Genomic DNA, 27,970 nt, shown 5'->3' on the forward strand with positions numbered 1-27,970 from the left:
CTGTCCTCCAGCAGAGAAAAGTTCTTACTATCTGCTTTCTAATGTGTTTCCGAAACTGTGTATGTGGTTGAGAGAGTCTTCTATCCAAAAGTTCAAACTATCAGGTGCCTAATTTACTCGATAATTCGAGTGTTTTCTCCCTTTACTAAACCTTCACAACATTTCTTGTCTTGTAGTTTTTTACTTTTTATTTACCTGGTCCACTATTCAATGTTAGTGCGAAACTAACAGTAGATGGAGAAACAGGAGCCAGGAAGAGAGGGAAAGAGATGGGTTGGTTTGTGAACATCAATCCCCAAGGATGAACACTATTCGACAGATGGACTTATTAGGAGTGACAGATTCCACACCCTCAACGCTCCCCCACAGTGCATTCTAGGATCAATTCAACAGTTTTCAGGGACTTGATAATTTGTGGCCATTGTAGTGTACATTGAAAACTCCTACTACTGTTATGAGATTCGTATGTAAATCTAAACTCCATCATTTGGTGAACAATATAACAGTACAACTGCACAGGAAACCCTGAGAAGGGGAGGGAATCACTTCTGGAAACTTGGGCACTGATACGTGTATACAGGTAAAATTAGTCCAGTCGACTTCTTCCAACACTGAATCTGTTTTTATTTGCCATTTACTATAAAAATTGAATCTTTATTTTACACAAAAGTTATTTTAAAAACAGTAAAGTTTACCAAAACCTACTGAATCTCAGGCAGAGGGATTTACCACCAAAATGCAGATTTACATGGTAAACCTGAGGGCCAAAATCATTCAACTCAAAACAATCTCACATTTTCTAGTAATCCATTATCAGAAGCGAAAACCAATTATGTACATGTTTCAGAACATGTGGCAAAGACAAAAAAACAAATGCTAGCCTTCACTGTGAAGCTAATCAAAGAAAATGTCTCTACTCAGGATTGGCCCATTATTTTGCTGAGAGTGAAACATTTGAAGAGTTTTAAAATATTTAAGCATAAATATTTAGGTTTATATACAACACATATATACACAAACACATCCATTCTAATTCCATGCCCCTTTGTATTTTTTAAATTGCACCGTCTCTGTTAGAGATAATATATAACATGCAGGAGGCATTCCTAATTGTTTTTTCTCAGCAGCAGTGTTCTATACAAGACAAATGCAAAATTTAAATATGAATTAATTTCAACCAGAAGCCAGCTCGACTCAGTACTTTGGTTCATATGTTCTATGTTAATGCTTTAGGGTTGATGAAATTGTTCATATAAAAAAAAAAAGTTGAAGAGAATGTAGTCCATTACCAAAGGTACTTAGTAGATAGTTCCCAGTGGATGTAGAAGTGATGGACCAAAAACAGGAAGAAACCAATTAAATAGGACTGCAGTTTTTTCACTGCTTCAGCTTTCATATCCAGCTGAAGATAAGAAATAATTATATCCAGGGCATTTTGCAACAGTTACTAGTTTAGGCCATTTCATGTATATAATGTCTTCATAATTCAAACCAGGATGCAAAATAACTCCTCCCCTCTCCCACCAGCCTTCCTCTTGTTTCCAGAAAGAAATAAACACAGATTCTGATGCAATATACAGTTCCTGAAAACAAAGTTGATTTACAGTTATATGCTCATGCTGCTGGTACAGATGAGGGATCATTGGATCAGCTCTAAACACTGCAGGGATGGGTCAAGGAGAACTATTCAATTAGGCATAATTACAGGCTCTGGCTTCCCCCCAAATAAATACACGCTCAAGTAGTATCGCAAGTTCTCTAGCACAAATATATTTTGTTACTACATAAATTTAAGGAGATGGGTGAGTGGAGAGGGAAAACAAAATACCTTATGTGGATGGGACAATGCTAAGAGAAAGTGACGATGGAAAGAGCATTTGCTTGAAAATACAAGGAAATAAAGCTATAAGTCCACAGAATAATTGTTTGATTATTTTAATGGTTTCTGAACCCATCAATATTATGCAATACTTTAATTCAACATACAAAATTTGAATCATGAGACACTGAAGAACAGAAACAAATATTTTCACTATCAAACAATAATGTTATGCAGATAACTCACTGCAGCTCACCACAGCACACACATTGGAGCTATGCCACAACAATGAGACCTTGAGGATCTCTATTTACCCTGTTTAACACAAACATTTGCTAAGTGACAGTGAAACATGGTGATATCAGAGGAACAATGAAGACTGAGGATGAAGAATGAAAACACCGTATCTATGTGCCACACAGATATACCCTGATGTATGTTAGTGAAGGAACACCACACCTTACAAGGAATGCTCAAAACCACTTAGGTCGCTGACCAAGTTTGAGCATTTAGTTTTAACATTACAACTAAGAGAACAGAATACTCCATGATTACAAGTAAGGAATAAAAAAGAATTAATATCCTAGCATTAACCTACAACCTCTTACAACTTTGGAGAAATATTAAACATATCCAAAACTAATAAATTACATTTTGTATACATGGGGCGTGTGTGTGTCTGTGTGTGTGTGCAAGCTCATCATTGTGTATCTGTGTGTGTGTATGTAAATAAAATGAACCAATGCTAGCATAAGCCTTCAACTTTGTTCTGAATAACATCCATATTTATTTTTTGGAAAATGCACTACACATTCTTGGAAATCAACTAAAGTCTTAAAATTATAATTGAATAAACTTAATTTTCTTCATTTAAAATCCTCTTCCAAATTGAATATCTGCTCCAACACTGCAGTAAAGGTGGCATCAAACATCACAATTTTGTGTGTTAAGTGGTGGTCTCAGAGTTCATGGCCTCAGTGCTGCATCATTTCAAAAGTTACCTAAACACTGGAGTGTAGGATTGAAATAAAAAAGTAAACCTAAAAACTATGGCATGAAGAACAACAGAGTTTGCATTAGTAACCAAACCCTAGTGTTTGGAAAGAAGCTTACAAAACTCATTATTGATCCTGATAGTAACTTGCTTCCAGAAATTTAGAAGGGTGATAAGGAAGGTTTGGCTAGTGACTTCTGCAGGTGAACAGAACTGGTGACTAGCCGGGAGGAGTTGTAGTTTGTCAGGGGAATAGTAGCAAATCTGAAATTTGTTTTAAAAATTCTTCCTTATAGAAGGGGGTAAGATCTTTCATACACATTATGGCTAATTATATGGCCCAAAACATTTAAACATATTTCCATGTATCATATTCATGTTCCAAACATAAGATAATCCTATCCAACACTGGAATCGGTACACATGACAATTCTATTGTGCAACAGAGATGTGAAACATTAAAATGACAAAGAACTCAACATTCAAAAGATTGAAAATAACATAAAACCCTAGATATGGTCAGAACCTGTTTTCTGAAATCCTACAAGAAAGTTTCATCAGTTGTGCCTGGCTCCCTGAGAACTTGAATGTTCTGACTAAAGGCAAGTTTTGGTAAGAATTGCATTTTTACACTGTTCTTTGTCATTCAGAATAAACAATAATGTTTTAGGCAGCCTTTGGTGTTTTCTATTTTTTATAGCTATTACTCAAATTTCATTTGATGTGAACAACTCTTTTCTCTGAATGTTAGTCCAGGGGTGTGTGGCAGGTGAGGGAAGCTACATTTTGCCATCATTTAGACTTTCATCTTTCTGGAAGGGACAAAGCAAGAAAAAACATACCATACAACACAATTCCATGTTTACAGTACTCTTTACCCATAGTGTTTTCCAGTTTTGTCTAGGTGCAGTTAATAGATTACTTCATAGTTACATCCAAAATGAGACAGCATCACAATGCCTAGACCCATTAGAGAAAAACACATTGAAAATGTACGTTTCCCCAAAATGAGTCAGTCGATTTTATTCATTTTACAATATGTATGATAATAAAAAGCCAAACACAAAGCTCTTTATAAAAAAGAGCAAAATGTATTCCAGAAAAGTTAGACAAAGGCATGAGATGAATTTCAGTTAACCAGATCTATTTCTTTGTGAGCTCTGAGAACTCATTTTAAGCGCTGAATTTTAAGCTGAGTGTTTTACATTATAATCCTATCTAGAGATCATGCAGATGGAGAAGAAAGTATTTTGCTTAACTCTTACTTAATTTCTACAGAATGCTTTAAAATCAGTTTTAAAGATTCAAATCTGCACCTCTCCCCTCCATCACAGTTTTTGAAGTAATTAAGAATTGTACCCGTACAATAGCACAGCACTAGGGAAGAGAGAGGTAGATGATGTGGCCATCCTCTTACAAAGGAAACCCCCCAAATATTTTAGGGCATGAAACACAAGGCTTTTGTTATCCAAAAGTAATTAGTTGCAGAGTACAAAAACATTTTGGAACAGAATGTGCACAAATATGAGAATCATACGCAGCCAAAACCAAGTATATTAATAGTAAATTCTTAAAGAAAAGGATGTGTTTCTCTGTACCTTACAAAAATTATTCTCACAGATTTTGAATCCAAGATTATACAATAAAAATATTTGTATGTTTACATTTAATATAAAAATGATTAGCAAATAAAAAAGGCTTTGATGATATACAAGAAAAAATTTGAGTATACATTAATTTTTAGGATGCCCCGAGGGTGACATGTCCTAAGTACCCTGCTCCTGTTCTATGCAAAGGCCAAAGGCAGGCACTTTCTCAGGGTTCATCATTGTTGTTAAGAGAAAATCAGATGGAGGAAGACTCAAAACAAGCTGGGACAGGAAGTAAAAATTAAGCCAGAAGGAATTCTGCCTAGCACAATGTACCCTGCCTAAAAATATTTAAGACCATAAATCAAAGACAGTGCTCAGTGTACACATCAAGGGAATTTATGTTGATGAGTTTATGGTCTAGGCGATAAATATCAAAACAGGAAGTCAGTTAAAACAAGTATGCAAATAAGTAATACCTAATCTTCAAAAGATACAAACTGCAATGTAGAGATTCAATAATTTCTTGTCCCCATTCCACCCTCCAAGCGTACTTCTTATATTTCCATAAGTTAAAGATCAATTATTCACAAAACTTTAGTTCAGTGTTAATACTTTTTACCTGTTTAATTTAGGGATAGACACTGAGTTGCTTTAATAAGACATTTGGTTATAGTTAGTCATAATTATCCATTGTTCATCTTTATAACTTAGGTAAATTGAGTTCTCAGATAAAGCCCTGGAGTGTACTTTTAAAAATTATTTTCCTCTTTAGGTCAACATTTATCTAAGCATGTCTGCAAACGTTCTGTTACAGGGGGAGGAAGAGTATTGAGCAAATTCTCCTCAACAATCAGACAGCTCCGTTTGAGGGACTGACATCCTTCCAGTTCAGGAGGAAGTGTTTCCAGGTAATTACCAATGAGCTCCAGATGAGTAAGGTTCGACAGCTCACCCACGTGAGGGGACAAGCTCATCAGGCTATTTTTCCCCAAAAGTAAACACTGCAGCTTTTTGCACTGAAACAGCCCATCTGGTAGCATCTCAATCTGGAAAGGGAAAAAAAGAAGCCAGTAAAACTGTTTTTTGATGGCCTACCATAATACATCTATTTATCTATACCCCTACCTTTTCCCAAAAACATTTCTAGACATTTTACAGAGGTACATATAATAATGATGATACACTTGAAGTAGATGGGAAAGATAAAGGAAAAATACGGACATCCTGACATGGAGTCAGGATTGAGGCTACCTTGAACTTCTATAAACCCCTGCTGCATATGCGTGGGCAACAGATTTGGCTCTGAACATTCTAACAAGCAACTCTCAATTCTCAAAGGAAACCTAATCGGTTACATACTCATTGTCCCTGAGATAAAAAACAAATCAGTGGGCTTCCCTGGTGGTGCAGTGGTTGAGAATCTGCCTGCCAATGCAGGGAACACGGGTTCAAGCCCTGGTACGGGAGGATCCCACATGCCGCGGAGCAACTGGGCCCGTGAGCCACAACTATTGAGCCTGCGCGTCTGGAGCCTGTGCTCCGCAACAAGAGAGGCCGCGATAGTGAGTGGCCTGCGCACCGCGACGAAGAGTGGCCCCCGCTTGCCGCAACTAGAGAAAGCCCTCGCACAGAAACGAAGACCCAACACAGCAAAAATAAATAAATTATTTAATAAACTCCTACCCCCAACATCTAAAAAAAACAAAACAAAACAGTGACTGAGGAGAAGTGTAATTATTCTTGAGTCCTAGTCAGAAATCAGGGATCTCAAGAGTCCTCATAACGAGTTTACTGTGTGGGATAATGAGCTATACTCTCAAAAACATCCCGACAACAGACACAAGGCTATTTTTTAGGGTTTCACAGTAGAGACTGAAAACTTTATTCTGTTAAAAAAAAAAAAGCTGACAGGAGTAGAGACAAGAAGATATGACAGACAATCTATACAGGATATGACAATCTATAGATATAGATATACAATCTATAGATATACAATAGATATAGATACACAATCTATAGATATACAATCCATGCAAGATATGACAATCTATACATGCACATTTCATTCCCCTCTGCATACACACTCACGAGTATCTACTCTTCTTCCTGCTCTCTGAGAGTTTCGATTAAGTCATACGACACAGAGAAATCATTTAAAATACGATGAAGAGCCTGCAATTAGGTCAACTCCTACAACTGCTCAACTGAACTGCTCCCCTATTTGGTGGGAAGGTTGCACTGGAGTTTCTAATGGAGCCACAGTATGTATAGGAAATAGGGTTTATTGGGGAAAGACACCCAGAGAAGGGCTGAGCACACTCAATGTCCTCAGCTCTCATCCTGCCACTGAGGGGCAAGTGCGCTCCAGGAAGAGGTGGATTGCATGCACCCCACCCTGTAACGTTCCCCATATTTATACAGGCCTGGACCAGGCATCTTTGCAACTATGAAACAATGTAGGCTCCTTTGTTCCAGAAGCGGCTTTGTTAGAAACAGGGATGAAAGGGGCGCTGCACATTTCAATCTGTTCCTATGATGGGCTAGTGTAGCCCCACGGAGCCAGTTCTCTGCTGGAACTTCCGGGGCCTTCCAGAACTGTCTCTTCCAAAGGATAAACATTCCCTATACAGCATAAAAAATTGGTCAGATTGCATTCAAAAATGCTCATTATGTTGGAAATTGCCTTCTCCTCCATCACCCACATATACTCTCAGTAATGGCTATCCTTGAAAATAAATCTAATGATCACTGTTGCTAAGTCAGCCATGCATTATAGCTCATCATTCTACACCAAAGTACTAGGTATAAGCAAAGGAAAATATCTACCCTTTTATTTCACTCCTTCTTAAGAATGCAGATGAAAAACCATAGATATGTCAATTTCAGTATAGAGCTATGAGAGAGATGAGAGACAGAAGAAATGTAACCTCCTTCTGATTAGAGATTGTCTGCAGCTCAAAAGTAGTGTCAGTGACGTACAAGTAGAGGGAATGATCAGTCCTGTGCAACGTGCTCAGGGTTGAGAGTACCTGCTGGTGCGAAAGGAGTGACTTAGGCAAAGAGGCTGGGAAGAGGGAAGACTTGGCTCACCTGTATTCAGTGAATGCCTGCTGGGAGCCTCATTTTGTGCCAGGTTCCCAGCTAGGTGTTGGGGATAAAGTAGTGAGCAAGACAGACGGGTCTCTCAACCTTGGCATTGTTGACATTTGGGGTGGGATAATTCTTTTTGTGGGGCTGTCCTGTGCATTGTGGAATGTTTTAGCAGCATCCCTGGCCTCTACCTACTAGATGCCAGCACCACTCCCCTCTCTAGTTGTGACGACTAAAAATGTCTCTTGACTAATGTCTTCCACAGCGTAAAACTGCCCCCATTTGAGAAGCACCGGTCTAAAGGGGGAGAGAAATATGAAACAATTATAGAAATCATTAGTCTACAACGGCTGCTAGGAAGAAGAGTGCCTTAACCAGGGCTGCATCAAGGAATCCCAATCTCCCTTCCTCATTCAGCTTCCAGGCCCCCAGCAGGTGCCTTGTTTGATTGTACTGATTTCCTACTGAATGAAGACCCTAAAGCCGTTGTCCTCATTCTCCTTCTGTCTGGCTGTCAACACTACCATGTCTCACCCATCTTCTTTCATCTCTCTCAATTTGTGATTTTAGCTTCTTCTCAGCCCCCAGAGTACAGGCGAGGGATTTCACCAGGCAATGAGAGCGAGCCTCTGGGGTTGGCCCCTCAGTTGTGTCGTAAAAGTGAGTTAAGGACTGTGGTCAGCAGCACACTTCCTGAGCGGTAAGTATCCGTCTCAGGGGCTTTCTCCCAGCATCATCACGCAGCTCAAGCACAGGGCCTTAACTCACGAGGCTGGGGAGCTGTGTTAGAGACTCAAGACTTTCTTTCAAGTAAGCAGTTTTATCTTGAAAAATCGACTTACAAATTTTGCCTGAGCCAATAAATTAAAAAAAAATGTCTAGATAGCATTTATTTATACTGAATTCATTTAGCATGCTCTTTCTTAAACCAAATAATACATGAGCCAGAAAGGAAAAAAATTCCCCAGTGGACCACTGATTTCTTCTCAAAAATCAAAAGAAATGTTTACAGACTATCAGATGATAAACTATATAAACAGAATGGTTTTATAGAATAAACTGTATTACATATATTTAACAAACTATGAAATAAACTGAAAAAAAACTCACTATGGTTACATTATCACTCTATATCCTAGAATTTTCTGGCAACCAAATACTTTCAACAAAATGTATTGAAGCCCCCAGAACATCAAAGGAAGGATAGTTCTCATCCTATATTCATGGCTGACATTGATAATTAAATATTCCACTGTTTCTCAGAGGCTGGGACCTCATTTCAGAATTCTTTTCAGTGTCAGATTTCCTATTTTTCTGCCCATTGACACATGCTATCTCAGAACATGTCAACCTGAATCTATAAAATCCAATCATTTCAAGAAGCAAAGCTGAATACTTCCATATCTAAGTGGTAATATCAAAACCAACAAGGAGCACTGCTACATAAATGATCTGCAGAAGGAATTTCTACATTATTCACCTTCTGGCTAAAGTCTTTGAGTTGCATTAAATGCTGAAATGGAGAAACTGGAAGACCTAGGTGCAAATTGGAGTGGTTTTTAAGATTTGAGGGAGGTTATTAAATCCTCCCCCTTTCCTGTGCTTCTCCATCACATTCAACACCATCATAATCCAGTTACACTTTGGCACTGGATAGAGGTGGATGCTGCCTCTTCCTCTCCCATCATCTACACACACCACTGCTTCCCGTGGAACATCATGTGGACTGATGCATCTGAGCTGTAGGAGAAAGAGCACTAGAGCAGGAGCTGGAACATGGGTTCCATCCCAGATCCATCGCTGGGAAGCTTCGGACCTCAGTCAAATTGCTCTGAGCCTCAGTTTCAGTATCAGTAAAGTGAAAGCGGTGGACTAGAACAGAGATTGGCAAAGTTTTTCTCTAAAGGAGCGGAACAGTAAATATTTTAGGTTTTGCAGGGCAAGTGGCAAAACTGAAAATATTCTGTAGGTACTTACAATAACAAAAGAGAAAACATTTCATACATTTAAGTGATGTAATTAAAAATACAATAACACAATTGAGTACAATTTCTTTGTAATACAGGCCCACTAAGGAGAACAATGCAACTTATTCATGGACACTGAAATTTGAATTTCATATAATTTTCATATGTGATGAAATATTATTATTATTCTTTTGATTTTTTTCCTCCAACCACTTAAAAATTTAAAAACCATTCTTAGGTCAGGCTGTGGGAGGATCTGGCTCCCAGGCTGTAGCTTGCTGACCTCAGGACCAATGACCCACAGTGTTCCTTTCAGATACAAGAGTCTCTTAATCTATATTCCTACTTCTAAATCATAATGATTAAACCTTTCCACTGGGTTTTGTTTCTTGATTGTCCTCTCCCAACCCTTGTGTATGCTACAACCAGAGCCTCCTTTGAAGGTACTGATTCAGGCTAACTGGCACTTTCAGGCTCAAGCCTCACCTCAGCTACTATCCAGTGACTCAAACCTGAACTAGACTGGTAGAATTCAAGGCACTCTCCACCCTGACCCACCTTCTAAAGGCTCCATCTCTTATTACATCTGCCGATGCCTGTTGCAATCCTCTGGGCATGATCTCTATAGTCCTTTCACATTTCCCCAGTCAATGTTCTCAGGAACACTCTTCTCAAGAATTACCATGGAAAAGAACGCCTTGCTCAACTATGTGTGGCAAACGTTGCACACCGTATCTCCCTCTTGGAGAAGCACGGTGCATGTTCATATGTTAACGTCTCTGAGGAATCCTGCAGCAAAAATATGCTCAAAAATGTTTAATGTTTTTTTGTGATAAAACTTATTACTATTCAGTGGAGTAAACTCTGGAGTGCCCTCTCAGTGAATGTCTGTCATTTGGGGGGCTGCCCCACATCTTCTATGTCCTGAGAATTCCCTACCTTATCTTGGTGGGACTCTTGGTGGGAAGCAGAGCCCACTTCCAACTAGAGGAACTGCAAACACAAGATCCTTGTGTTCCCAGATAACTTACAGCTCAAGTGTGAGCATTCTTAAGCTCTATCAGGTGCTCAGAGGTGGGCCTTGTGTCACAAAGCAGCAGAAACCATGAAGAACCGATTTTGTGGGAGGGCAAGGGCCACAGTAGCAGCAGCATCGTTTTCAGGATAGCATTGGTGTGCAGTGCTGGTATGGTCAGTGTCAAGGTATCTTCCTCATTTGACTTTTGTACTATGATTTGGGCTGCATTTCTTTCGCTATCTAACTTTGTGCTTGATTGTTTTCCAAGCTTCATTCTTCAGCCTTTTCAGTGATGAGATACGTGACAGCCTTTCAATAAATGTCTTTTCTGCGTAACCCCAGAGTTAGTATTTGTGGCCTCCATCTATAAACCTGACACACTGCCCAAGTCTTTAAAAAAGAAGAGTCTTATATACACACTACCAAATGTAAAACAGATAGCTAGTGGGAAGCAGCCGCATAGCACAGAGAGATCAGCTCCGTGCTTTGTGACCCCCTAGAGGGGTGGGATAGGGAGGGTGGGAGGGAGGAAGACTCAAGAGGGAGGAGATATGGGGATATATGTATATGTATAGCTGATTCACTTTGTTATAAAGCAGAAACTAACACAGCACTGTAAAGCAATTATACTCCAATAAAGCTGTTTAAAAAAAAAAAAGAAGTCTTTAAAAACTGTTCTTTCAGGAATCTTTACCAACTTCCATTCCAAATGGAGGAATCAACTCACGTTTCTGAGTATATGCACATCTAAGTATTTATGCAGCAGGTTTGATGTTTTATTTTCTAATTTTTATACATATTTTGGTCTACTTCATAGACTCATGAGAACCTTAAGGTTTCAAGAAGGAACCTTGAAATTAGTTAAATCCCTATATGAAACAAGAATCCTTAAATCCCTTTAACAATATTCCTACCAAGTGGTTGACAATTTATATCTGGACAGTTTTATTAATAAGAAAATCACTTCTCCCTTCTCAAATGTTCATTCAGTCTTTGGACAGCTTTCTGGGGAAAGATGAGAAATCTCCTGCTTGTCCAAGCTCTAACACTTACAGCTACTCCCAATAAGCTTTCTTTCCTATGTAAGGTCTTCCAAATATTCGAAGACCAATATTGTGGACTATTCTCTCTCCCTTCCCTCCCCAGTACTTCCTATAATTAGGATACACTATACCATCAGAGAGGAACGTTTCATCTGTCTGGTCACTGTCTTCTGAGTTCCAGTTTCTCCACATCCTTAGCAGGTAAGTCTCTTCATAGCTCTGATGAAGTGATCCTAACCCATTCGAAGGTGTCACAGTCATCGTTATGGCCTGGAGGGCGCTCCACAACTGCTGGCTAGCCCACTTCTGAGACAACACAGCCAAAGACACCGTTGTACTTTGGCCATAAACTTTCTTCAGCATAAGACTTTTCATATGCTACAAAGTACCCTTCAAGACAAAATGTGTCTGATACTAACACCTAGTCTCCCTTTTAGCCACAATCAAGAAGTCAGTAAACTTGGTGTCAAAGGTACCAATGATCTTAAAGTTAACATTGAACTACAGAAAGCCGTTAACCTGCTTGTACATTTAGATAATTCATGGCCCACTGACAATTTAACCAGCCACAACTTTCAAAAATGTATGGAGTGGTCAGGAGGAGCTTCAAGATGGTGGAAGAGTAAGACGCGGAGATCGCCTTCCTCCCCACACATACATCAGAAATACATCTACACGTGGAACAACTCCTACAGAACACCTACTGAACGCTGGCAGAAGACCTCAGACCTCCCAAAAGGCAAGAAACTCCCCACGTACCTGGGTAGGGCAAAAGAAAAAAGGATAAACAGAGACAAAAGAATAGGGACGGGATCTGCACCAGTGAGAGGAAGCTGTGAAGGAGGAAGGGTTTCCACACACTAGAAGCCCCTTCGCGGGCGGAGACTGCGGGTGGCAGAGGGGGAAAGCTTCGGAGCCGCGGAGGAGAGCACAGCAACAGAGGTGCGGAGCGCAAAGCGGAGAGATTCCCGCACAGAGGATCTGTGCCGACCGGCACTCACCAGCCCGAGAGGCTTGTCTGCTCACCCGCCGGGCGGGCGGGGCTGGGAGCTGAGGCTCTGGCTTCGGTCGGAGCGCCGGGAGAGGACTGGGGTTGGCGGCGTGAACACAGCCTGCAGGGGGCTAGTGCACCGCGGCTAGCTGGGAGGGAGTCCGGGAAAAAGTCTGGACCTGCCGAGAGCTCCAGAGACGGGCACGAGCCGCAGCTATCAGCGCAGACCCCATAGATGGGCATGAGACGCTAAGGCTGCTGCGGTCGCCACTAAGACGCCTGTGTGCGAGCACAGGTCACTATCCACACCCCCCTTCCGGGGAGCCTGTGCAGCCCGCCACTGCCAGGATCCTGTGATCCAGGGACAACTTTCCCAGGAGAACGCACGGCACGCCTCAGGCTGGTGCAACGTCACAGTGGCCTCTGCCACTGCAGGCTCGCCCCGCATCCGTACCCCTCCCTCCCCCCGGCCTGAGTGAGCCAGAGCCCCCAAATCAGCTGCTACTTTAACCCCATCCTGTCTGAGCGAAGAACAGACACCCTCAGGTGACCTACATGAAGAATCAGGTCCAAATCCAAAGCTGAACCCCAGGAGCTGTGTGAACCAAAAAGAGAAAGGGAAATCTCTCCTGGCAGCCTCAGAAGCAGCAGATTAAATCTCCACAATCAACTTCATGTACCCTGCATCTGTGGAATACCGGATTAGACAATGAATCATCCCAAATTGAGGAGGTGGACTTTGGGAGCAATATGTATACATATATATATATTTTCCCCCCTTTTTGTGTGTGTGTATGTATATGCTTCTGTGTGTGATTTTGTCTGTATAGCTTTGCTTTTACCATTTGTCCTAGGGTTCTGTCTGTCCGTTTTTTTTTTAGTATATATTTTTTTTCTGCGGTACACAGGCCTCTCACTGTTGTGGCCTCTCCCGTTTCAGAGCACAGGCTCTGGACGCACAGGCTCAGCGGCCATGGCTCACGGGCGTAGCCGCTGCATGGCATGTGGGATCTTCCCGGACCGGGGCACGAACCCATGTCCCCTGGATTGGCAGGCGGACTCTCAACCAGTGCGCCACCAGGGAAGCCCTTTAGTATAGTTTTTAGTGCTTATTATCCTTGCTGGATTTGTTTTTTGGTTTGGTTGCTCTCTTTTTCTTTCTTTTTTTTTGATTACTTAAAATTTTTTATTTAATTATTATTTTTATAACTTTATTTTATCTTCTTCTTTCTTTCTTTCCTTCTTTTTTTTCCTCCCTTTTTCCTGAGCCGGGTGGATGACAGGCTCTTGGTGGTCCAGCCAGGAGTCAGGGCTGTGCCTCTGAGGTGGGAGAGCCAACTTCAGGACATTGGTCCACAAGAGACCTCTCAGCTCCACGTAATATCAAACGGGGGAAATCTCCCAGAGATCTCCATCTCAACGCCAAGACCCAGCTCCACTCAACGACCAGCAAGTTCCAGTGCTGGACACCTTATGCCAAACGACTAGCAAGACAGGAACACAACCCCACCCATTAGCAGAGAGGCTGCCTAAAATCATAATACGGTCACAGACACCCCAAAACACACCACTGGACATGGACCTGTCCACCAGAAAGACAAGATCCAGCCTCATCCACTAGAACACAGGCACTAGTCCCCTCCCCAAGGAAGCCTACACAACCCACTGAACCAACCTTAGCCACTGGGGCCAGACACCAAAAACAACGGGAACTACAAACCTGCAGCCTGTGAAAAGGAGACCCCAAACACAGTAAGTTAAGCAAAATGAGAAGACAGAGAAACACACAGCAGATAAAGGAGCAAAAAAACCCACCAGACCTAACAAATGAAGAGGAAATAGACAGTCTACCTGAAAAAGAATTCACAGTAATGATAGTAAAGATGATCCAAAATCTTGGAAATAAAACGGAGAAAATACCAAAAAATGGTTAATAAGGACCTAGAAGAACTAAAGAGCCAATAAACAATGATGAACAACACAATAAATAAAATTAAAAATTCTCTAGAAGGGATCAATAGCAGAATAACTGAGGCAGAAAAACAGGTAAGTGACCTGGAAGATAAAATAGTGGAAATAACTACTGCAGAGCAGAATAAAGAAAGAAGAATGAAAAGAATTGAGGACAGTCTCAGGGACCTCTGGGACAACATTAAACGCACCAACATTCGAATTATAGGGGTCCCAGAAGAAGAAGAGAAAAAGAAAGGGACTGAGAAAATATTTGAAGAGATTATAGTTGAAAACTTCCCTAATATGAGAAAGGAAATAGTTAATCAAGTCCAGGAAGCACAGAGTCCCATACAGGATAAATCCAATGAGAAACACACCAAGACACATATTAATAAAACTATCAAAAATTAAATACAAGGAAAAAATATTAAAAGCAGCAAGGGAAAAACAACAAATAACATACAAGGGAATCGCCATAAGGTTAACAGCTGATCTTTCAGCAGAAACTCTGCAAGCCAGAAGGGACTGGCAAGACATATTTAAAGTGATGAAGGGGAAAAACCTACAACCAAGATTACTCTACCCAGCAAGGATCTCATTCAGATTTGGCGGAGAAATTAAAACCATTACAGACAAGCAAAAGCTAAGAGAATTCAGCACCACCAAACCAGCTTTACAACAAATGCTAAAGGAACTTCTCTAGGCAGGAAACACAAGAGAAGGAAAAGACCTACAATAACAAACCCAAAACAATTAAGACAATGGTAATATTGTCTTAATATGAACATATGTCTTAATATGAACATACATATCAATAATTACCTTAAATGTAAATGGATTAAATGCTCCAACCAAAAGACACAGACTGGCTGAATGGATAAAAAAAAAGACCTGTATACATGCTGTCTAAAGAAACCCACTTCAGACCTAGGGACACATACAGACTGAAAGTGAGGGTACGGAAAAAGATATTCCATGCAAATGAAAGTCAAAAGAAAGCTGGAGCAGCAATTCTCATATCAGACAAAATAGACTTTGAAACAAAGACTATTACAAGAGACAAAAAAGGACACTACATAATGATCAAGGGATCAATCCAAGAAGATATAGCAATTGTAAATATTTATGTACCCAACATAGAAGCACCTCAATACATAAGGCAAACACTAACAGCCATAAAAGGGGAGACTGACAGTAACACAATCATAGTAGGGGATTTTAACACCGCACTTTCACCAATAGACAGATCATACAACATGAAAATAAATAAAGAAACACAAGCTTTAAATGATACATTAAACAAGATGGACTTAATTGATATTTATAGGACATTCCATCCAAAACAACAGAATACACTTTCTTCTCAAGTGCTCATGGAACATTCTGCAGGATAGATCATATCTTGGGTCACAAATCAAGCCTTGGTAAAGTTAAGAAAATTGAAATCGTATCAAGTATCTTTTCTGACCACAATGCTATGAGACTAGATATCAATTACAGGAAAAAATCTGTAAAAAATACAAACACATGGAGGATAAACAATACGCTACTTAATAACCAAGAGATCACTGAAGAATTCAAAGAGAAAATCAAAAAATACCTAGAAACAAATGACAATGAAAACACGACGACCCAAAACCTATGGGATGCAGCAAAAGCAGTTCTAAGAGGGAAGTTTATAGCAATACAATCCTATCTTAAGAAACAAAAAAAATCTCAAATAAACAACGTAACCTTACATCTAAAGCAATCATGGAAAGAAGAACAAAAAACCCCCAAAGATAGCAGAAGGAAAGAAATCATAAAGATCAGATCAGAAATAAATGAAAAAGAAATGAAGGAAACTATAGCAAAGATAAATAAAACTAAAAGCTGGTTCTTTGAGAAGATAAACAAAACTGATAAACGATCAGCCAGACTCATCAAGAAAAAAAGGGAGAAGACTCAAATCAATAGAATTAGAAAAGAAAAAGAAGTAACAACTGACACTGCAGAAATACAAAGGATCATGAGAGATTACTACAAGCAACTATATGCCAATAAAATGGATAACCTGGAAGAAATGGACAAATCCTTAGAAATGCACAACCTTCTCAGGTTGAACCAGGAAGAAATAGAAAATACGAACAGATCAATCAAAAGCACTGAAATTGAAACTGTGATTAAAAATCTTCCAACAAACAAAAGCCAAGGACCAGATGGATTCAGAGGAGAATTCTATGAAACATTTAGAGAAGAGCTAACACCTATCCTTCTCAAACTCTTCCAAAATATAGCAGAGGGAGGAACACTCCCAAACTCATTCTACGAGGCCACCATCACCCTGATACCAAAATCAGACAAAGATGTCACAAAGAAAGAAAACTACAGGCCAATATCACTGATGAACATAGATGCAAAAATCCTCAAAAAAATACTAGCAAAAAGAATCCAACAGCACATTAAAAGGATCATAAACCATGATTAAGTGGGGTTTATCCCAGGAATGCAAGGATTCTTCAATATATGCAAATCAACCAATGTGATATAACATATTAACAAAGTGAAGGAGAAAAACCATATGATCATCTCAATAGATGCAGAGAAAGCTTTTGACAAAATTCAACACCGATTTGTGATAAAAAGCCTCTAGAAAGTAGGCACTGAGGGAACTTACCTCAACATAATAAAGGCCATATATGACAAACCCACAGCCAACATCGTCTTCAATGGTGAAAAACTGAAACCATTTCCAATAAGATCAGGAAAAAGAAAAGGTTGTCCACTGTCACCACTATTATTCAACTATTCACTATTATTCAACAATAACACCACTATTATTCAAGTTTTAGCCACAGCAATCAGAGAAGAAAAAGAAATGAATCCAAAACAGAAAAGAAGAAGTAAAGCTGTCACTGTTTGCAGATGACATGATACTATACATAGAGAATCTTAAAGATGCTACCAGAAAACTACTAGAGCTAATCAACGAATTTGGTAAAGTAGCAGGATACAAAATTAATGCACGGAAATCTCTTGCATTCCTATACATTATTGATGAAGAACCTGAAAGAGAAATTAAGGAAACACTCCCATTTACCACTACAACAAAAAGAATAAAATACCTAGGAATAAACCTACCTAAGGAGACAAACTACCTGTATACAGAAAACTATAAGACCCTGATGAAAGAAATTAAAGACGACAAAAACAGATGGAGAGATATACCATGTTCTTGGATTGGAAGAATCAACACTGTGAAAATGACTATACTACCCAAAGCAATCTACAGATTCCATGCAATCTCTATCAAACTACCAATGGCATTTTTCACAGAACTAGAACAAAAAATTTCAAAATTCATATGGAAACACAGAAGACCCCGAATAGCGAAAGCAATCTTGAGAAAGAAAAATGGAGCTGGAGGAATCAGGCTCCTGGACTTCAGACTATACTACAAAGCTACAGTAATCAAGACAGTATGGTACTGGCACAAAAACAGAAATATAGATCAATGGAACAGGTTAGAAAGCCCAGAGATTAACCCACGCACATATGGTTACCTTATATTTGATAAAGGAGGCCAGAATATACAGTGGAGAAAAGACAGCCTCTTCACTAAGTGGTGCTGGAAAAACTGGACAGCTACATGTATAAGAATGAAATTAGAACATTCCCTAACACCATACACAAAAATAAACTCAAAATGGATTAAAGACCTAAAGGTAAGGCCAGACACTATCAAACTTTTAGAGGAAAACATAGGCAGAACACTCTATGACATAAATCACAGCAATATCCTTTTTGACCCACCTCCTACAGAAATGGAAATAAAAACAAAAATAAACAAATGGGACCTAATGAAACTTAAAAGTCTGCATAGCAAAGGAAACCATCACCAAGACGAAAAGACAACGCTTGGAATGGGAGAAAATATTTGCAAATGAAGCAACTGACAAAGGATTAACCTCCAAAATTTACAAGCAGCTCATGCAACTCAATATCAAAAAAACAAACAAACAAATCCAAAAATGGGCAGAAGGTCTTAATAGACATTTCTCCAAAGAAGATACACAGATTGCCAAGAAACACATGAAAGGATGCTCAAAATCACTAATCATTAGAGAAACGCAAATCAAAACGAGGTATCACCTAACACCAGTCAGAATTGCCATCATCAAAAAATCTACAAACAATAAATGCTGAAAAGGGTGTGGAGGAAAAGGAACCCTCTTGCACTGTTGGTGGGAATGTTAATTCATACAGCCACTTTGGAGAACAGTATGGAGGTTCCTTAAAAAACTGAAAATAGAACTATGATACGACCCAGCAATCCCACTACTGGGCATATACCCTGAGAAAACCATAATTCAAAAAGAGTCATGTACCACAATGTTCATTGCAGCTCTATTTACAATAGCCAGGACATGGAAGCAACCTAAGTGTCCATCGACAGATGAATGGATAAAGATGTGGCACATATATACAATGGAATATCACTCAGCCATAAAAAAAATGAAATTGAGTTATTTGTAGTGAGGTGGGTGGACGTAGAATGTGTCATACAGAGTGAAGTAAGTCAGAAAGAGAAAAATAAATATCATATGCTCACACATATATATGGAATCTAAAAAAAAAAAAAAGGTTCTGACAAATCTAGGGGCAGGACAGGAATAAAGACACAGATGTAGAGAATGGACTTGAGGACTTGGAGTGGGAAGGGTAAGATGGGACGAAGTGAGAGAGTGGCATGGACATATATACACTATCCAATGTAAAACAGATAGCTAGTGGGAAGCAGCCGCATAGCACAGGGAGATCAGCTGGGTGCTCTGTGACCAACTAGAGGGGTGGGATAGGGAGGGTGGGAGGGAGGGAGACGCACGAGGGAGGAGATATGGGGATATATGTACATGTATAACTGATTCACTTTGTTATAAAAAAAGAATGGGTTGTTGCCTCATGGAGTAACCCTAAGCAGCAGAACTGAAGGGTCTTGGGGTATTATTCTTCCTACATATATTCAGAGATTGCTTAATAAAAGCGTGTTAATCTGTTCACACTGGAAGAAAAAAAAAATTATGGAGTGATTTAACTGTATAGCAACTTGGTGAAACCAATGCCTTTCAAAAGAATTATTTATACTTTTTATTATAGGTTTAACAACAGAAAAAGTATAACCAAAATACTAATACTAATCAACTGCATAATTAAACAACACTTCTGATAAATCTCTAGACCTGTAGTTTTCAAAGTATGGTCACCAGAGCAGCAGCACCAACTTCACCTGAGATTTTTAGAACTGCAAACTGCAGACCTACTTACTGAATCAGAACTGTGGAGTGGGGCTCAGCAATCTGTGTTTTAACAGGCCCTTCAGATAATTCTGATGTAAACTGCTAATCTAGATCAACCTTAAAGGGGTTTTAAAACCTCATGATCCTTTAAGACATGAAGATGTTTTGTTTATTGTATAGTGGGTTCTATCCTTTTACGTATAAGTAAAATCATAGCATTCTAAAAGTCAGTATGAATTGTGCCTCATTCCCCACCTCTCTGGTATTTTTCCAACAATCCATGGTTTCTGAAAATACTGTCTGGTGATTAACATGTTTACTAGCCAACACTATGCTGGTAGCTATATTTAGCATGAAATATGAATTATAAAAAGTCCAGGAGATAGTACCTTTTTGGGTAGAGCAGAAGAAAACGGTTCCCATTTTTAACTAGAGGAGGATCACTTTCATCTTTTGGCAGACCTGATTTCTGACAGGTTTTTTTTTCTTTTTCCCGTATAGATATTACCGTCATTCTCTTGCCCTTTCAGCCCGCATGATTTTTTGTCTTTTTCCTCCTCCTTCACATTTTAACCTAGGAAACTGCTCATTTATTTTGTTTTTTCTTGTTTCAGCAAAGTTAACTTTTCCTTAACTTGGCTTTACTGTTGCAAATTATGGTTCATTTTTAAAGCACAGATGCTGGAAAAAGCTTCTAAGGAGCCCTAGTGTTGCATTATAGAACCAGGCCTTTCATTTTGAATTGTCTTTCTAGACATGCATGGACATTTCAAGTCTTTCTTACTGTATCACAAAAAAGACTTATGAATAATTCATGATCACAGTATTTTTAACAAAAAGTCCTCCTATGACAGATTTGGAAAGCTGAAAAGTTTTATGAAACTTTCTAAATACTTAAGACTTTTCCGAAATGAAAGCAAGCCCTGCCGTAACTAATTAATTAGTTTAAAACACTTCAATTGTAACGTTTATGTAAAACACAGAGAAAGAGGATAAAGAGAACACTTGTTGAGTACCTACTATGTGCCATGAACTGTGCCAAATGTTTATATATTTTTTCATAAAATCTCCATGACAACTTGTAAATTAGATGAAAAACTGATGCTCAGTGTTTTGATAATTGGTCCATGGTCACATGTCTAGAAGTGGTAGTCAGGCCGAGCTCAGGATGCTTAGTATGACTTAAAGTCCATTATCTTTAACTACATCACACACTGCAACAGCAGATGCTCAAATGACTGGCCAAATAAAGGGCAGAACGGATTTACTTACATTGTTGTTGGTCACAGCAAAGTACTGCAAATTACTCAGATACTGGATTTCTTCTGGAATGAAGGTCAGGTGGTTATAGCTTAGATCCAAATAATGTAGTTTGGTGCATAGGAAAAGCTGCAGGGGCAGATTCTCAATGTTATTATGGTCCAAAGAGAGTTGCTCTAGATTAGATAATGCCCCAATCTGGGCCGGAATATAAGCTATGTTATTGTGCCACAACTTTAAGCAGGAAAGATTCTGGAGATGCTGAAAGCTAATGATCTCTTCCACAGTTTTAAGGTTATTTTCTTTGAGGTTTAACTCATGCAAATTGTTCAGACTGAAAATGGAGTGCGGAATGCGTTCCAGGTCGCAGCTGATCAGCTCCAGGCTTTTCAGATTGACCATCTTTTTCAAGTTGTTCAATACAACCAGCTTGCTCCCCTCGTTATCGAGGGACAACTTCTGCAGCGAAGGCAGGAGGTCTGTAATGACTTGTGGGATCCGGGAGATGCTGCTCTTCAAGTAGAGGGTCCTCAGGTTTTTCAAGTCCTGAAAGCCCTCCAACTGCATGGTACTCACCTGCTCAGGTAGAACACAGCCTGACAGGTAAAGCTCCTTGAGATTCTTCAGATGAAATACCCAGCGTGGAATTTTCCCCATTTCAGTAAATTTCAGGCGGAGGATTTTTAAATTCTCCTCTAGAAAGGCCAGGGCAGGATGGTCGACCACCAGAGATGAATGGTACACGTGGAGCTCCTTGAGGTTGACCAGCTGCGAGACCGCAGAAGGCAGCTTGACCTCAGGGATCAGCTCCAGGCTTAGCACTTCAATTTCTGTCAGCTCAAAGACATTGTCTGGAAGACCGTTTAGCATGAAAAGATGCAGTTCTATCTTGTCCTGGGAATTTTTCACAAGCTTGCTTTTCAGTTTCTCGACCGTCCATTCGTTGTTGAGGTTGATCTGTTTCAGTTTGTTCTCACTGACCTCCGACAGGAATATGGAGAAGCGTTTGGAGTAAAGGGGATCGTACTGATCAGCCAGATGCAGAATGAAGGCGAAGTCATTCTTGACATCCGGGATGTCACTGTAGTTGCTTTTTTCTCTCAGCGCCTCAAAAGAATATTGCTTCAGAGAACTCCGCAGCATCCACCACAAGCTGTAGGAGGAGGTAAGACCATAAAGTATAACCAAGATGACATAAAATGAAGCCAGGACCTTAAATATTTCTGCCAAGGAGTAGACACACTGGTAGCGCTTATATCCAGTAAAAGCCTGCACATCCACTGAACAGTCAATTTCAAGAGTAATGTAGGTTAAAAAATACGGAACGTAAGTTATGATGAGGACAAACAAAATGACTTTGACTATTATCTGCTTCAGATACACTCTATAAATGATATCCTTCTGTTCCACGTGCATGCGGAACCTTTTCACTTTTTCAAAGATGGCTTTGGCCTGTTCGCCCTCCTTCTTGTCCAGGACGCTAGAAGTTGGGCTTTCTATGCCAGCTGACTCTAAGCCAGGCTGTGGGTAGGGCAATGACTGCTTGTTGGAATCAACCTCAGCTGAGCACCCTGAGGAAGAAAGCAAAACCTTGGACTTGGAGAGTGTCAGGGGCCTCACTGACTGCTCAGCCACCGTCTCTGACAGGGCACGGGTGGTCCACGGAGAATCGAAGCACTTGTGAAGGATGGCCACAAAATGCTCGAGCCTGGAACTGGTACTGGGGTAGTGCAGCCAAAAGTTGCTGCAGGCTGCGAAGATGAGCGTGTGCAAGAGCACCAGGTAGGGAAAGAACTTTGCGAACCAGTGGAGCTGCTTCTCATAACAGACGGCGTCGATGTAGGAGTACTGCTGTCGGTGGAGGTCGTTCTGGATTCTGAGGGGGAGCGGAAGCGGCGTCCCGGGATCGGAAGACGTGTTCACGCTGGCTTTCAGGATGTCCCAAGGCACGGCGCAGTGATTGTCGAATTCCACCTTACACGGAAGACAGCACAGAACCCTGCTCTGTGTGAGCTGGAGGGCTCCAGCCAGCACGGCCACCAGCAGCATGATCAGGGTGATGTAATACCAAAAGACGTCCCACCACGGTTTTAGGATGTGATAAGACGACTGGGCGTCTGCTAAACATTTTAGCTCTGTTAGTGTAATCATGACTTTCCCTTGTAGGAGGACAGAAACTGGAGGAGGAAAATAAAAGAAAAACCACTGAAGCAAGTACCCCAAATAAGCTTAAACTCTAAGGCTTGTACATAACCAAGTAGGATTTAACTCAGGGGCAAAACCTGGGAAGCAGGGCTGATGATCAAAAGGTATCAAAGTTTCCTGGTTTCATTCGAAACCTTAGGCTATGCCAACTGAGCACTGTAAATTCCCTTAGATGAGAGACCATTTGGTGACAGGCAGATTGGATCTGTAAAGGTATTTATTTGGTGCAGGACGTGAAGCAACTATCTAGTTTCCTCCTGCATCTTCACTTCATGCTAAGCTACTAAAAACCAGAAGCCGAATTTTCTTCAATCAACATTAGGAAAACTTGTTCTTATGCTACTAATTTCTAACAGCCACATTTTGTACCTTCCAAATGGTCTGAATAAGCTCTCTTTCACATTCCACTCCCAAGTCTGGAGCGTCGGGTACAACCTAAGAGTTGTGTTTCAACCATGACAAGGAACTTCCTTTGAGCAAGCACTGCTTTATAAAATTATCCCTTAGGATTAGAGGGATGTACCAGTTCTATGTTCAGAACAAACTGTGATTTAATACATTATCTCCTTTCCCCCCAAGCTCTTGCTTTGTAACTTACGTTTGCATCCAACTTAGAATACTTAAAAGCTGGCACAAAATGGTAATGGCTTAAAAAATGGATGGGGAAGGAAGCCCCAGTTACAACACTGCGGAAGGGACTCTCTCTCATGTTTAATGTTTTGATGGCAAAGTACTAATAGTATAAATGATTAAGGGCACATGCTATTATTATTTTTGCTTTCAAAAACAAGGTGGATTTTGCATTTTCGTATTTAAAGTATTCAGACAATGCTCTTTACAGAAATGATTTATGTAGTATTCAGCCTTACCTAAATCATTTAAAAAATTGTTAACTAGTAAAATCCAGACCACCTATAGGACGGCACAGAGTAAGACAGATAAAGGAAATATTTGGATTTATAACAATTCTGGTTAAAAAAAATCACAGTAGCATCTTTGCTGGTGGTTCAGCTGCAACCTTCATCCATGGACTTCTCTTACACTTTTTTGAGTCTTAAGTCTTATCTTTTCTGGGTCTGAGTTTCTTTCTAGATACCCTAGTACTGGTAGCACCCCCAAGAAAAACTGTTTTGCTCTCATTAGTCTTCCTTCAAGGGACTGGTACCCTGCCTTGAACCCTAGAATCCCATTACAGAGGCTCTGATACCTATGAATAACTGTCTTTTCTTTTGCTGGTCAGCCCTAACATATTCCTGACCATCTGACTCTGAACCCTATACCTTCATGCTCTCCCCCTTGCTAAGGTATCCCAGGATCCTTGATTTTAACTACTAATCTGGAGCACCACTTTCCACCTGCGTCCTCTCTGGCCATCATCATATTATATGGATTCAACTTTCTCTTAGGACCTATGGCTTGATCAAATAATTTTCCAGAGTTTCCCTCCCTTACTCTAGTTTAGTGGGTCTATTTCTAACTCTCAACTCCTCCCCTTCTGCTTCAATCCACTGCAGTTAATCATAACTGTGTGTCAAGACAAGACAAAAACCAAAAACAAGAGGATTATATGCGACAGAAAGTCTGGGCTTAGACCCCAAAATAGCATCAACATGATGGGAGGAAAGGAGGGCAGAAATCATTGCTGGATGAACATGTGAAAAATACCTAAGGATTTTAGTTGACATGAATGCACGCATTAAGCTAATTGTGTCATAGCTATTATGCAAAATATAGCTATATGCTATCTTTATGCTAAATATAGCCATAACATGACTATAATCTGCGGCCATATTAAATCATGAACCCAGATAAAGGCGCAACAATCCTTCTGTGTCTGCCTGGTAAGATCACACCTGGAACCCAACATTCAGTCATAGGTTAAAAACTAATTGGGCAACAAAATAATCAGGAGCTACTTGTCTACGGACCATTTCCTATGGAGGAACACAGGTAACTGATGATACTCAGCTGAGATAAAAGATGACTAGGGGAACCTGAGAATTTATCTTTACATTTTTGCAGGACTACCTCTTGGATTAAAGAATAAGTGGATTTGTTCCAGAGGCAGAACTAGGTGGGTGCACATTTTAGAAAGTGACATTTTGATTTAATCGGTAGTAGAACATCCATAGAAATAGTTCTGTGAAATAGTTCGGGCCCTTCTCCTACCTGGGCTGACCTGAATAAGATGACCATCCGTCAAGGATGTTGCAAAGGAATTTCTTGTAATGGATAAAGAAAGTGAATGACATCATCTCTAAGGGCTCTGCCAGCTCAAAGTCTATGGCTTTGTTTGTCCCCTCAAAGATGCTGGGAGTTATATTCATTTGAGACACACAACTGAAATTGTAGAAGAATGTAAACACAAACAGCTCTAACGATGAGGGTATTTGACAGACAGCAAATATTTATTCAACAAAGAGCACAAGTCAACATTGGCCAAAACAATATACTTTAAATATTTATACTTACTATAATGAAAAAAAATAAATCCAATAAGTTGACTGTGCTTCAGTCAGGAGGCCTACACCTTTTGAAATTTCTTAGACACACCATCTCTGTGATTGTCTTCATTCTGTGAGAAAGTATAGATACCTTGAAATAGCTGTGGTCATACAAACAAACAAACTTGGAGATACTGTCGTTAGAGACCCTCTCCATCATAAAACATTACATGGCAAGTGGATTTTCATAGACCAGTTTACTTTTCACACTGGGAGACATTCTGGCAAAGCTATTTATATAAGACCCCATCCACATACCAGATTGCACTCAGCCTCTGAACTTCCTTAACTTACAGAGAAGTTTCTACAGAAATTTAGATGTTAACATATTTTAAAATGCTGTATCTACAACACTTAGATGAACACTTAGCTTCTTCCAAGCAGTCTGCATATGCTAATTTCGCTCATTCAATCCTCATACACAGTTGGTCTTATTTGCATTCATCAGATGGCCTGTCAAACCATATAATTTCTGCACTTTATGATACATCTATCCAAATGAGACTCAGTGCTCTTAAAATTTAGCCTACTGATTCATTAAATACAGTTACAAGTCAATAACTTTTTAAGACACAGCTCAGAAATATGACTGAAATTCTCTGAAATTATGACATTATTAAATGTAGCTACCTTTTATATTAAAACCTATTGGTTTTTGTTTCTCACCTTATAGATTAATATAAGTCATTTTTAGCATCTACTTCAATCATTTGCAATAGCTTAAATTACATATATACTGATTAGTTTGAAATGTGAGAACATTCTAAAACACACAAAATTTTTTTAGTTGGGTGTGAAAATTGCATTTTTTAGTGCCTATGTATCCTCTGAAAACTTGTTGAGAAGGTTTATATATTTGCCTGGAAAACACAATCCTTTTTTGGTTTATTAAGTACTCAAAATCCGGCTCAGAGTACTGACCCCAAATTGTATTTAAGGTATTTTTAGCAATACTCTTGCAACCTTGTCATTTTCAAAGATCAAAGAGTTAGCATGTCTGAAATTTACTTTGGTTTTACCAATCCATGTGTAAAGCCTTCTTTATAATTACTACTGAAGATCAAATTATTTTGCAGGCCAGAAAGCACAGTTAGTGTGTGACAACTCAGCATGTATTAATTCATACTTAGCACCACTGGAATATGAGTTTCTTATTCACAATTCATTTTTAAAAGACTGACAACATACGATACACAACTGCATTTATGTGTAGTTAAGCACAATAAAGACATTTGATCTTTGAAACACTTTACATATTCTTCTACTGCATTGCATCTGTAATGTGCCAGGAAAGAATTTATTGCATAACTCCAGAATGCTACCCAGCTGTCATGATACTTCCTGCACAATACAGTTTCCTTTAGATGTTGCAAATATATTTTCTACTTTAAGCACAAAAAGAAAGAAGAGTCACAAACCTCCAACTACAGTAATATTTTTAAATAATCAGAATGAGAAACTACTATAACTAACCTGTTAGCAAACCACAACTGACGACAAGTTCGCTATATTTATTCTTTTTCTTATTTTATTTATTTAATTATTATTATTTTTTATTTGGCTGCGTTGGGTCTTCGTTGCTGTGTGTGGGCTTTTCTCTGGTTGCGGCAAGCAGGGCCTACTCTTCATTGCATTGCAGGGGCTTCTCCTGTTGTGGAGCACGGGCTCTAGGCGTGCGGGCTTCAGTAGTTGTGGTACGCAGGCTCAATAGTTGTGGCTCATGGGCTCTAGAGCACTGGCTCAGTAGTTGTGGCGCATGGGCTTAGTTGCTCCACGGCACGTGGGATCTTCCTTGGGCCAGGGCTTGAACCCGTGTCCCCTGCATTGGCAGGTGGATTCTTAACCACTGCACCACCAGGGAAGCCCTGCCATATTTATTCTAACTGAGAACTATTTGTAAAGAATTTTTCCTGTTCATCTTTTTAAGAATTATAAACTTTTCCTCTAATCATCTAATTCAGATTTCCTTTGATGACTTCCTCGTCAATCAGAGAACAAATAAAAATCTGTTATTAATAATCTAATATCTGTTTTCCTACTTTCAAAGCACTTTCATTTACATTAATTTGTTTCATACCTACAACAAACCATTAAGATAAATATTTTTCTTCACATTTTATTAACATGGAAAATAAGGCAGGCCCAAAGGAGTTATCTCGTCCAAGGTGACGAAACTGGCAAGAAATAGTAACAACTAGAACCCAGGTCCTCAGGCTAAAATCTTAGGGCTTGTCCACACCAGACCACACTGTCCAGAC

At 39.7% G+C, this 27,970-nt stretch overlaps 1 protein-coding gene across 4 annotated transcripts in view; it reads right to left on the reverse strand.

Annotated features, from left to right (window-relative positions):
* Positions 1 to 1,919: 1,919 nt before the first annotated feature.
* Positions 1,920 to 27,970, reverse strand: part of LRRC8B (leucine rich repeat containing 8 VRAC subunit B) — a 74,307-nt gene continuing 48,256 nt past the window's right edge. For 2 of the 4 annotated variants that reach the window (XM_073787536.1, XM_073787529.1), the window contains 3 exons: positions 25,681 to 25,783; positions 21,016 to 23,180; positions 5,462 to 7,027 (listed from right to left, as the gene is read on the reverse strand). In XM_073787536.1, the coding sequence (XP_073643637.1) occupies positions 6,734 to 7,027; positions 21,016 to 23,154 (2,433 nt within the window). In that variant the 5' untranslated portion in view covers positions 23,155 to 23,180; positions 25,681 to 25,783 and the 3' untranslated portion in view covers positions 5,462 to 6,733. The other 2 variants (XR_012323890.1, XM_019920012.3) reach the window with 2 other exon arrangements.

The sequence above is a fragment of the Tursiops truncatus genome, chromosome 1 (genome assembly GCF_011762595.2).
Source record: "Tursiops truncatus isolate mTurTru1 chromosome 1, mTurTru1.mat.Y, whole genome shotgun sequence".
Classification (NCBI taxonomy): Eukaryota; Metazoa; Chordata; class Mammalia; order Artiodactyla; family Delphinidae; genus Tursiops; species Tursiops truncatus.